General features: G+C 32.7%; 2 protein-coding genes across 2 annotated transcripts; both read left to right on the top strand.

Annotated features, from left to right (window-relative positions):
- The first annotated feature begins 2085 nt into the window (after positions 1 to 2085).
- LOC148306750 (uncharacterized) lies at positions 2086 to 8718 on the top strand. The gene is made up of 8 exons (XM_088264459.1): positions 2086 to 2308; positions 4019 to 4147; positions 6095 to 6194; positions 6556 to 6724; positions 7200 to 7316; positions 7400 to 7539; positions 8114 to 8294; positions 8444 to 8718. The coding sequence occupies exons 1-8, from the start codon at positions 2268 to 2270 to the stop codon at positions 8638 to 8640; spliced, it is 1074 nt and encodes a 357-aa protein (XP_088120585.1). The 5' UTR covers positions 2086 to 2267; the 3' UTR covers positions 8641 to 8718.
- Positions 8719 to 10439: 1721 nt separating this feature from the next.
- Positions 10440 to 13376, top strand: LOC148306749 (uncharacterized). Its single transcript, XM_088264454.1, has 3 exons — positions 10440 to 10584; positions 10671 to 10842; positions 11053 to 13376. Exons 1-3 carry the CDS (start codon positions 10555 to 10557, stop codon positions 13242 to 13244), a joined length of 2394 nt encoding a protein of 797 aa, XP_088120580.1. The 5' UTR covers positions 10440 to 10554; the 3' UTR covers positions 13245 to 13376.
- The last annotated feature ends 47 nt before the right edge of the window (positions 13377 to 13423 follow it).

Raw genomic sequence — 13423 nt, 5'->3', positions numbered from 1 at the left:
AGCTCAACATACATACGCGTGTGTGAAGAAGTGTTTTGACATGAGAATATGGAAGTCTAAGTCTAATTATATTGGGTTTTCCTGTCATTATCAGATTTGAATGATCATTTTAAAAACTATATAACAATTATATTTTTATCCATGATTAGCAACCACATGACTCATTACCATATAAGTGAAGTCGTAGGTAGGTATATCTATTTCTAGAAATTTTGTTTGCTTTAAACAAGTTACTAGTTAGTTTTTAAAATACTATAATACATTATAATTAACTCATTAAAGTACCTAAGATATTAACTTTATTTACCTGAATTTAAAATACTATAAATTATATTTCATAATTTTTTAAACCCTTATCGGAATCCAATAGTGCATATGGAACTGCATCGTAGAGACGCAGTCTTATCTTGATCGTTAGTTGCATGAAGGTAAGGTGATCAGCCCTGGGTTTCATGTACCAATCTAGGGTAATTAAATAAATGTATATACGTATAAGATTTAAAATCATACATATTTATTTTGACACCCCTTGGAATCGAATCCGGTACCTCCAGTACGGTAGCCAAACGCGCTGACCATTAATATTACGGAGGTGGTAAATTAATGAAATTCAACCTTAATATTTGTCTTTAATGCAATGGACCGAATACATTTAATTAAATACAATAACCATTGTACTGGAAATATTCGCTAAACGTTCAAATTTGTGCTGGTGCAATTTAGTAATTTGCGAAAAACATTTGAAGTTACATGTCGTGATGCTTTCCGTTAGTGCATAATGATCTATTATAATACACAAGTTTGTTTAATGTTCCTTTAAGTATGCAAAACGACATTTTGCCAAATGTCATTGTCCCCCTAACGTGTTTTTGTGGAAAATACATTATAATAAATATGTATCATTAAAATCGGCCTGAAGAATCACAATGGCTCGTCTTACGGACGTTAGTTTTACCGGTATTCAGTCTGCAGCAAGTATACGGGGGGTAGTAAAATATTGTAATAAAATTTACATGTTGATCTTATATAAAATAATGATCACGTTATATAAAATCGTAATATCAGAATTAAAGAGGTGAAAATTCTCCATGCAGCTGTGAAGAGAATGTAACTTAAATTGAACTATATGTTTTCTACAAATTCAGAAGAAACCTACACTATAATTATCACATAACTGCAAAATCCAGACCAAGTTCCATAGGGTTCCTCTTTCATTCATTTGTTGATAATTCATTCTAGAAAAAAGTCTTTCTTTTGAAAAATGTGCAGAAAATGATATGATAAAATAATCGTGTATGAATGATAAAAATATTCTCATTAAATTTTTTATTGCTTATTGTGTTACAAAATTTACTAACGTTTAAAAGATATTGAAACTGGTGAATAAAAAAACCGATTGAAATATTGATCCAATGCGAGGTTGTACAAATAATAAATAATGTTTCAAACATAAATTGTTAAGGAACATTTGTTATTGTTTGGGATTCAGAGTAAAAAGGGAGTAAAAATGACAAAATCATTAAAAAACATCTCATAAATTTACCTATATTTTTGGTATGTCATCTGAAACACCTGAGACTGAAACATTATCATCACACAAGTTACGATCAATATAATACTGCGTATATCCATTGAAGCACCCTAATTACACATTAGTTTAGATAAGGGAAGGAAGAAGGAGTATAAAATAAAAGTGCATGATAATATATTATGTACCCAATTTTTTTTATTATAGAATTCAAATATTTAGATTCACTAACAATTACCATATGCAATTAAAATTAAATAAATAATTGAAGGCAGACGCATGTAATTTTTTTTACTCGTAAGGAATAACCCGCAAAGCTTCTATTTTAAAGGCTTGTCTGCAGGTAGGACAGGGAAGGTAAATGTGAAAAATGCATCACTAACACCCAGACCAATTGAAAATAAATCTTTCTTGAATTTATTGTGCAATCGACAGGAATTGGCGACAATTAACTATTTATCGAGAGAAAAAAATTGAATTAAAAAAAAGGGTCCATGTTTTCCTTTCCATCCCGTACTTGACTTGGGCATGGTATTTGCAAATCTGACATTGCCATTGAATGTTTTTTTTTTCCATAAGTAAGGAAACACCTAGAGCAGGTTGGCAATTTTATGGAGGGTCAGTTGGAATTGAACTTGTGCCGCGTAATGTACATATTGTGAAGTGACCTCGCCACTACACCTGTTACCTAAATGGTTATTATATTAATATAAATAGTGATTGACAACTGGCAGTTATAATGTTGTTTATTTTGGTAATCCTTCAGTTGGCGGGGTTAAGGTTAGTAACTAGCTACTTTTTTATTTGTACCTACTTACTTTTATAATTATTAAGGTTTTTTAATATTAATTAATACAGCGATTTTTTTTATTATTATCGTTGAGGGAATTATGGGTAGTCTAAATCCTGAGATTTTTCCCCCCTTTCGTCGAGGATGCGGTTTAATTCCCAGCGGAGCAAAATTACTATCTGATATATTCACTCAACTATCCTTCTATCTTCTTGCGTACCTACATATAATTAACGATCAAGTTAACAGTTAGATGCGTGCCCTATGAACTATTAGGGTATGAATTTATCTTTAAAAGATATCTATATATTTGGGACTACCGTTCTATTAGTAAATTAATAGTTTTATTTAGTAATAAAACACCTTTAGCAAAAGGGGGATAAATCTACCGGAATATTCTTTTATGTTGTTTTATTTTAATAAACTGATATATTTTTTTTACATTGTGCGTTCTTTAAATCAAGGTTGCTTCAGCCTTTAAAAGGAAACCTGTTGAAGTGTGAAACAAGTTTAAGTTTAACTTTATTAAACCTGATATTAAGCACAAAAAGGGGATTTTTACATCATTAAAAATAAAAATAAAACTAGTTGTTCGATAAAATAACCGGACCGCTGGTGATTTAAGAGTTCCTTGCATTAATAACATACATTCAGATACAATTCAATCAGTCCTTATCAGCATTTTCGATTTCCTGGTTCTCATCTATATGTAGATTCAACAAATTGACATCATAATATGAGCTCACTGACTGCGATCGTTGACTCTGAACAGGAACGCAAAATAATTGAAAACCTTGACCTGTAACCTTTATCTGATCTTGATCGGTTTCGTGCCCCGACCAGTCAGCTGTGAGATGATCGACAATGATTTGAAATCAATTATTATAATACAGGTCTCAACTTCAGTGGATGGTGTTCATTCTTTGAATTGTTGTACTTTGACCCATAGTTTTATTTAATTTTTTTCTGAACATTTAGTTTGCAACTTTATCGTACGTAAACAGTGAAAAAATGCATAAGTATTTTAGGGATGTAAAAATGTGAATGTTTTTTTGGTTCAAAATCTTAGATCTCCTTAAACTATTAGCGTGGGTACTACTTTGACTTATTGCTTTGCGATTTTGACACGTTTTATAATATAATATGATCGTAAAAGCCGTCTTATCCTACTGCCAATGACAAATAAAATATGCAGTAATGAGACGTTATATGAAGAATATGAGTACAAAACACAATTCATTTATTTAGTCGAAATTAAAATATTTGGGAACCAAGTAGTTCAATAACCTACCTACAGATATAAAAAAGAATTGAGTACATTAAAATGATTTGAAAAAAATTAATGAATTATGTACATGGAAACACAAGAAAAAACCCAAAAAATAATTATAATAAAAATAACTTATATTACCAACAAACAAAAATAATAAATAATATGTGTCAGTCCCTCTCCAAGCACAAGAGCTTACTCTCTTTATTGGAGAGAGCTGCATTATTCATTTTACGATTGTAAAAGTAGAAATGTTTAGAAAATGAATTAAATCATAAAAAAAACTTTTGTAACCATAATAAATAAAAATAAGAAAAGTTGAAAAAAAGTCAACTCATGTTGCTTTCTTACGACTAATTAGGTTGTAATTTTATTCAAATATATCACACAAACCACTTTAAATTTGTGATTATTGTATTTTATTTTTCAGCCAGGTGATTCCAGCTGTGATCAAAGCTCCCCAACAGAATTTTGAGAAGATAGTTATGGACGTGGATGCTGGAGCTGATGATGCTTTCGCCATTACCCTCGTTATTAAAAATGAACACTTTTCTAATGGGTGTGCAATATTACAATTAATAAATAATATATTTTGTAAATCTTGTAGATACCTTACTTATCTATATCCGCTCTTTATTTGGAGCATATGCAGTCCACAAACTGCTCTTCTGTCGGCCGCCAGTGTCCTTGCATCCTCCCAAATCTGGTCCGCGAAAAACCTGATGTCTTGTAAAAGAGGCAAACTTGATTAAGGCTCTCGGGAGACATGCGGAGTACATGTCCTAACCAACTATATCGCATTTTCATAACAGAAAAGTAGTGTAGGTACCTACTCTGTATTTATACGAAGAAGATTATAATTCGCTTAACATAAAAGGCAGCTTAAAACGAGAATTGAAGACAAGCATATATAACCATATTTTGAACTATTAAATAAGTCAGTCATACAACATTTTGAGTGTGTCCAAATACTTGTTCACAAATCTGGATTATCTCCAAATTTAGGAGTTATTTTTCATATTATTTTTTGACATCTTATCAAAGACTTCCATATTCTTCTTCATCTTTGATGAGATGTCAAAAAATAATATGAAGTCAGTCATAATTTATTTTAGATAAATGGAATTAAACCTTTCATTCTTTACAATTCCGTCTAAGAATCACGGTCTCTTATACATATTCTTTTCCATTTATATTATAATTTGAACCAGTTTTATCAATAAACCAGGGTTTTTTTACATTAAAGTTTGTTAAGTATATGAAATAAAATAATGTATTTTTATAAAATATTATCATTTCGTTAAGAGTTACAACAAACCGTCGAATAATTGAGTACAGTAAACGCGCTGAGATAGGTACCGAGTTATCGGAGGGGACGTTAGAGGAAAGTTATTATTTTTTAATTGTATATCAGTTTTAAATGACTCATTACAGTCATTTCCGCTAGTTAAAATATAAAAATAAAACATTAACCCTTTACAAAATTTCCTAAGATAAAGGGGTAATTATTTCAACGTTGTAAGGGGTTTTACTGTACCTACTAATGAGTGACTCATATGAACAATTTATCGGGAAATACTATAATTAGGTAATTCGTCTTATTGAGGAACTTTCTGGAATATCATTAGCGAACCGATTAATAAATCACGTTCTTAACGTTTATATTATTGACAACAAAACAATGAAATTTCGGTAGGAGAACTCGTACCTATATTAAATTACTTTATAAGACCTAATATTTAATGATTTACTCAGAAATGACTCATTACAGCTAGTATTTTATGTAAATATGTTTTCGAACATCAACTTTTGAGTAAATACATTTCATTCAAACCCTTATCCGCACCCCAATGGTGCATAGGGCACTTGCAGTGTTATCTTGATCGTTAACACATGAAGGAAAAGTTATCAGCCCTCCGCTTCAGGTACCAGTCCAGGGTAATATGGAATAAATAAAAAGAGTGATAAAATCACTTATATTTATTTGACCCCCCTGGGAATCGAACCCAGGACCTCCAGAACGGTAGCCGAGCGTGCTGAGCATTACACTACGGAGGCGGAGTAAACACTAGCAAACCAATTCATGTTCATTTTTATATTTGTATGCAGTAAACAATTACATATTACATTTTGACATCTCACCATAAATGAAGAAGAATATGTAAGTCTTGGAGCTTATAACCTATTGTATGCTGGTTAAGTGATTACTTTACACAGGTGTAACATTTACCTTTCTACCCATGATTGACAACCACTCTACTATATTTTAACTCATACATATGTATGTATATCATAAATCTCATGACTTCCATATTCGTCTTGATTGTCTATGTGGAGATGTCAAAATGTAAAATGACTATTTTGAATGTGTTCAAAGGAGTGATTTTAGTTTTTAGAGTAGAAAAAATCCCAAGTGGAGAAACCCAGATATGTGAACAAGTATTTGGGTACAATCAAAATGTTGTGAATACATATTACATATCGTATGGTGACGTTCTTGTTTCAGACCTCCTCTCATAGCCATTACTTGTGTCAATGGAAATACAAACATAAAAAACGTTAAAGTCAATGTTTTGAGGACCTTACAGCAACTGAATCGAGTAGACGTAAGTTGATTTTACTGAATTTCAATTACACGAGTATACTAGTTTCATTAACCCCCAAAATACATCATATTGAATTCCAACACTTTTTTTAAGGATTTTTATAACTAATATCCTCATATGCATATCGATTTGAAATATGAATACAGTTTTCTTGTTTTTTTTTTTTTTGTTTTCACGCATCAAATGTTTTATTCATATTAATTTAGATTTTTATTGATGAAATCCCATTAATTTGAAGATATCCATTTTTATGGGAAAGCACTTTTTGTAAAAAAAGGTGGAAGAGTACCACGAATATATTTTTTTTATTTGTTTTTAAATTTGTATTGAAGGTTTATTCCTTTTATATTAAATATTTTAGATACCAGTTTATGTGGGCGCAAACGAATCGTTGTTCGGGATATCCTCAACTGACAGTTTCTTCGGTGAAGATGGGTTCGGTGATTTCTATGAACCCACAGGAATCTTACCAAGGACTCAAAAAGAGCACGCTGTCACAGCTCTCATCCGCCTTGTCTCTGCGAATCCTGGTAAATTATAACATTATATTTACTTTTGCAAAGCAAAACACTTCTCTTACATTCTTCCTCGGTCGAAAAAATAACTACATATTTTCATTGTCATCTACTTAATAAAGCTTGTTACTTCCTAATAAAAACGTAGTAATCTTAACATGTACCAATAAAACTTGGTTGCATATACGCATTTTCTCTAATAATTCATTCATTATCTTTTCTTGGTTTACGTAGATCAAATGTTTAAATAAAATTTAAAAAAAAAAATCTTTCAAGACAATTACAGTTCTTCACATCAAGATATTTAGTATAAAATGCCTCTTTATAAATCTTAAATATATTTATTTTTTCATTAATTCATTCGCCACATTGTGGCAATATTTATTCATTTTTCCATTTATATTTACTTGCTAAATACCGCTATTTCTAAAAGAAAACTACTGTGACACGTGTTTCGATACATTAGCTTAATGACAGTGTTTTTTTACAGGTCAAATAACTTTGATGGCATTGGGTCCACTTACAAATTTAGCACTGGCAATTAAATTGGATCCAAACTTTATAAGAAAGCTTAAAAAGCTAGTTATCTTAGGAGGTTCAGCTAAAGGTAATAACGAATTTAATTTAATTGTTTTTAAAATAATGTCATAATAAAAATACAAAATGTATATTTAAAAAAATTTCTTTAAGGTATTGGAAATATTAAACCCGGGATAGAATTCAATACATATAGCGACCCTGAAGCATTCCACATCGTGATTATGAAATCAAATTATAATAAAGTTACAGTGATGCCGTGGGATACTGTCGTTAATACGAATATATCGATGGTAAGCAATGCAAAATATGCATATGGAAAACTCATTAAATTACAAATAATTTTATAGGGTAGATTTTTTTCTATACTGAAAAACGGCTACTAATTTGGCTCACTCCTTCAACGGCGTCATGCATAAAAAAACTTGATTTTTCAGATCACTTTGTAAGTTTAAAAATGTAATAAAATATATAAAATCAAGCCACTTATTGAACTTTTTACTATGCAGCAGACCTTTTTAGGTAAAATCTGAAGGTTTTTTCTCTATTTGAAAAATATTTAGTATATTTAAAAAAATAATTAAACAAAACCTTTTCTTCAAAATGCAAAAACAGCAATTTCTGCCCTGTAGCGAGTAAATATTAAGTTAAAATTTGCCGCTTTTTCTGGGATATAGTACATTTTCTGGGCAATCCGAAAACATGCACAACTGAAAATGAAAAAGGATGGATGATTTTTGATAAATGACGTTGTTGAAAAGAGTGAGCGATATGTTACATTTCTTTCTCAGTATGATTTGCGTATGTTTATTTATTTAGTATCTGAACGTAAAATGGATCGGGTTAAAAACGTTTTCCATATTTCAGCAATGGCGGAGAGGTGTGCTAGGAAAATTGGAAAATGAAGACATTCAGTTCCTGAACAAGGCAGAATCTAATGATAATAATATCGTTTGGCATCATGGTGATGGGATGGCAGCTGCTGCCTATATTTGGCCACAGACTGTTATCAATATACAGCCTCTAAGAGTTTACACCGTAACGTGTGGTAAGTTCCACTTTTTAATGGAATTTAACGCAGACATAATTCCAAAGCGTACCCCATCATTGATTAGGGATACTATTTTCATTTGTCGCTTTATTTTTAAAAGACGTTATATAATTTTTCAATTATTAAGAATGCCATTTTTCTTTTAGGGGAAGCAAGAGGTGGTCTACTAGTGGACCATTATCGCGCAAACCAAAATGTGTCAACTAGTAACGTTAACCTAATTCTCGACTTCGACAGTGAAGAATATAAACGCCAGCTCCTTAAACATTTCCAGTTTCACAAGAGTGAAAAAATCAAACGGAGAAACGATCGTGGAAGAGTGATTCAATTTCATCCATTATAAACTCCCTTCTACCTGCATATAAATTATGCTTACTGAATGACATTTATTATTTAAATCATATTAAATAGAATTAAGTAATCATTGTTTTATTCCACCGATTCCCCAATTCGAAATTCCCCCATTATTCATTATTATTATTATCATCATCATCAACAAACCCTTATCCGCACCCTAATGGTGCATAGGGCACTGCATCATATAAACGCAGTGTTATCTTGATCGTCAACCCATGAAGGAAAGGCGATCAGCCCTCCGCTTCAGGTACCAGTCTAGGGTAATATTAAATAAATATTATAGTGAAAACATCACTTATGTTTATTTGACCCCCCTGGCAATCGAACCCGGGACCTCTAGAACGGTAGCCTAGCGTGCTGACCACTACACTACGGAGATAGGCAATTATTATTATATTGTATTCTCCCATTATTCTGATAGAGCAACTACAAATAAAGATAAATTATAAAACATTTTGAAAAACAAGGTTCCCGACACATTTAAAAAGACTACTAGCCTTTTTTTTGGCAAACAAAAGTTTGTTTGTTATGCTTTTTGGAAACGATTACGTTTACTATTTTTCACCAACAAAATACAATTTATCAGTTACGTGTTGAAATAAAAGAAATTAACGTTAATTTTTTATATACAAGTTATCCAAAATATAATTTCAAATATATATAATGGATAAATATGGTATGTAATGTATAATGGTACATATATAATGGATAAATAATATATATGGTATGTAATGTATACGAGATCAATAAAAGTTAGAAACAGTGTAATGGATTATACAAGTTTTCCTTACATAATAACCCTCAGTAAAGATTATCTTTAATGATTGTAATTTATTACTAACAACCGAGGAAACCACAATGATAAATATTACAATAAACTTGCCGTTTCTAAATCATGTTTTTAAATTATGTCAATCATTTTCAGCTCTAATTGTTTCATCTATAAATTAATAAATTTTCCATTTTACTTCAATTAACAAAATTATTGCAACAAATTTTCTCCTTGCAAATTTCACCAAATTGTCCTTTTCAGATATCTTTAAATTAAGGAGCTTTGATAAAAACTAAATTTTTATTGCCGTTACTGTTCGGCTGTCCAAACTCAAAACACAGTAAGGGACATTTTTTGTAGTACGTTTTTTTTTGCATTTTTGGACTAAGTACCATTTACTTAGTCCAAAAATGCAAAAAGCAAAACGTACTACAAAAAAATGTCCCTTACTGTGTTTTGAGTTTGGACAGCCGTGTTCATCTTTCAACATTGTTTATTTATTTGACTTATTCATAAGTTGATATTTAAATCCAGTAAGTTAAGAGTATTCATGAACACATAATCCATAAAAGAAAATTATTAATAAAAAAGACTCGTTTTTTGCCACTTGAGTATTATATTTTGTTACAGCTACAGATGCTTCCGAAATAAGTCGAAACAAAATATAATACTCAAGTGGTAAAAAACAAGTGTTTTATTTTTAATTTAATCATGTCTTACCACAAAGTGAATGCCGAAACAATAAATAACGTAATTATATCATTTTGCTTATCGAGATGATGCAGTTAGTGCTGAAATGTTTTGGTGAAACCGTTCGAGATCTCTGAACAATATTCCATCAGCCAGCTTGACATGTCTCGTGTAGAGTCCATTGGTCCACCACCTCTTCACCAATCTGAGTTGGCCACGGTTCATTACAGTACTCGCTCCATTGCTTTAGCTCTTTCACTTCGCTAAATACGGCAACAATATTGATGCAAAAAAACGTTACAAAACACGACTATAAAACGTTTCTGTTCCAGCTTTTAGCAGTTACTTTCTTGAAAGTGTTCCCAAAGTCAGTACTGTGAGGTGACAAAGTGATTTGTGTTTCTACGCGATTTTGGGATTTTTCCCAATCGAACGAAAATGAATTTCATTAAAATAATAACTTTGATGGTACGAAGTACAGCTTGGCTAGAATACTCGTATCTATATAAAGTGATCGATACGTTATTGAAGTTCTGTTTATTGGGATGTTGCAGGTGACATTCGTTTGCGCCGCAAAGTACAGCACAGGACAACATTACGATGCAGAGCTCAACTCGTACAGCGACTACTCCGCAGAGAACGAAGGGGGTGAGGACAGGACGGTGGAGGACAGTGGATTCGTGACGCCACTAGACTTTTCACCCTTATTTGGAGGGGGTGCATTCGGTAAATATATGCAATATAATTTAGTATATTATATTTAATATAGTTTAACATCAAAATTTATATTTTTAAGATAGTGCCATATTTATTTACATTGACAAAATAATATTAATAAAAAATAAAAATAGAAATTAATTATTGTCAAATACATTAATGACGACATATCGAATTGATTCACTCTTTTTAATTTTTCCTTAATTTTTCTTATATCAGGTATTAGTGAAGCAGCCTCCAATCATGCTGCTGACGTTTTCCAGAAAGTGCCCAAAAAATTTCAGTCACTTTTTGACGTCGGTAGTTCCGAGTCGCAAGTTGTAGGACTGTTCCACGGACAATCAGCGACAGACAAGCAGTTCGCACCAGAATCCTTCGGGTTTCTACCCCAATTCAGCCAAGGTTTAGCTGCGGAAACCGTGACTATTCCAAAACGTTATCAGGAAAAATCTGTTGAAATCGAAAGAACGAAATCCACGGCTAAATCATCAGCTATTACAAGAGCCCCGCATCAATTTGATATTCAGACAAACCATAAGGCAAACTACAATAAAAAACCAAACCAACAAGATTCCGATTCAGGGGCACGCAATTATGGAGATAAATCTACTGAATTTAATCCCTCCTCTGGAAGTAGTTACCAAGGTGTCAGTTCCAGTGAGGCTACCCGGGCACTCAAAGATGAACATTTAACTCCTTATAAGAAATATGGTTTCCAAAAACAAGAAGATTTCGCACCACCCCCAACTTATCAGGCCTTGACCTCGAGCTATTCGGGAAGCTACCCGTACGCTCAACTCGCGAGCGTAGACCCTAAAGTGCTTCGTTACAAAAGGTATTCCGGTAGCAGAAGGAAGTCTAAGGCGCGTAAAGCCAAACCCGTTGACGAATACGATTACCACTCGGAGTACAAATCGAGGCCTAAAGACTTCGACGAAAGCGAAAGCTACGACTCACCCGATTTCAGCATTTATGGAGAAAAATCAGACGATCAAAAGAGATATGATTATGGTGCCGATTCGGAATATAATAATGACGAGTATGAAAGAATCAAAGAACTTTCAGAAAAACAGGCTGCAGAAGTACAGAAAAATCCCGAGCATTGTAAAAAAGTTGAAAAAAATTCTATGACTTGCATGGTATGCCAAAATCCGAAAACCGGTGGTAGCTACGAATCTTGCGCTTATGCTTCTGAACCAAAAAATAATCAGTATGCTTACGTAAAAGAACAAAAATTTGACAGCGAAGATGAACCCGAAAACAAAGAAGAAAGTTCCAATGCTGAAGCGAAAAAAGTACCAGAAACGTCAGAAAAAATAATATCTACAAGAGCTCCCATCATAGAAGCTGTCCCGAAACCTACCATCAATAGGCCCATAAGAGGTGGAGCTAAATACCGAAAAAGTTTTGCTGATCCGAAATCGTTAGCTTCAGATCCAAATACAAAGGGCTACTTTATTCAGACCAGCAATCCTAAAGCCGAATCATCACAACCTTATGCATCTTACCAACAAGAAGAAGCTGACGACGAGGATGATGATGAGGAAGAGGAAGAAGAAGAAGAACAAGATGATGAACAGGAAAGTAATGAAAACTCCAAAGAAAATAAAAAGGATCAATACGACTACAATTCATCTATTCCCAATTTCTTTGAAAACAATGAGGAGAAAAAAGATGTTGAAAGCGTTTTAGCTGAATTTGCCAATAAAGATAGGTCAGCTTGCAAGAAAATTTTCAAAAATCATATGACTTGCTACCAGTGCACAGACAAAAATGGAATAAAAAATGAAGAATGCATGTTTGTATCTGAATCTGCGCCAAAGAGCAGCCACTTAGCGTACAAGGAAGTGAAGGAATTCAACTCAAAACCTCACACTGCTAACAACGACCAAGGTGGAAACTATGGAGCAGAAAGTAAAATTGTAACATCCAAGCCGACGACCGCTGACCAACTTACGATTGGGTCAACCATCATACCGACCGTAGTAACAGACTTCATTCCAAAGATAAAGAAAAATCAACCCATAAAGAAGTTCACAATTCTCGATGATATTTCTAAAAAGATCACTCCTCCGACACCCAGCGATTCTTTGCCCACTGATAAAATAACTTCGTACATCCTTTCTTCTACCGCTCCCAGCAAGCCTGTCCCAACAATTAAACGCAATAGAAGAGAAACACCGAAAAAAGACAAGGAATTTTACGTAGATCCATCCATGCCAGCTGAAAGTTCACCGCTAGATCAAATAGCCGACCCGTCCGACTTTGCAGGGGAGGAATCCAGGGGTGCTTTCTATGCAGAAACTGTTCCCAAATATGACAAGGTTCTGGGAGTCTCCCTGCCGCAGTTCATGTTGGAAAAGTCAGAACAGGAAGTATTATTCGATAAATCTGTCTCTTCAGGCATATAAAATAGTTAAAATTAAACAGTTACAAAGACGCATTTTTGTTGAATTTTTATAACAGTTCATATTTTTTAAACAAAAGTAATGTGAATTTTTAGCCATTAATGACTTATTTTAATGTTCCGTTGGCAGTAAAATTCAATCATAATGTATATCGCTAAATCACCCATAGAAAAATAGTGATA

The sequence above is a fragment of the Brachycentrus maculatus genome, unplaced genomic scaffold, assembly GCF_059751285.1.
Source record: "Brachycentrus maculatus isolate JH-2025_06_01 unplaced genomic scaffold, ASM5975128v1 h1tg000227l, whole genome shotgun sequence".
Taxonomy (NCBI): domain Eukaryota; kingdom Metazoa; phylum Arthropoda; class Insecta; order Trichoptera; family Brachycentridae; genus Brachycentrus; species Brachycentrus maculatus.
Note: the sequence above shows the minus strand (reverse complement) of the source record. Positions and strands in the feature narration are given on the sequence as shown.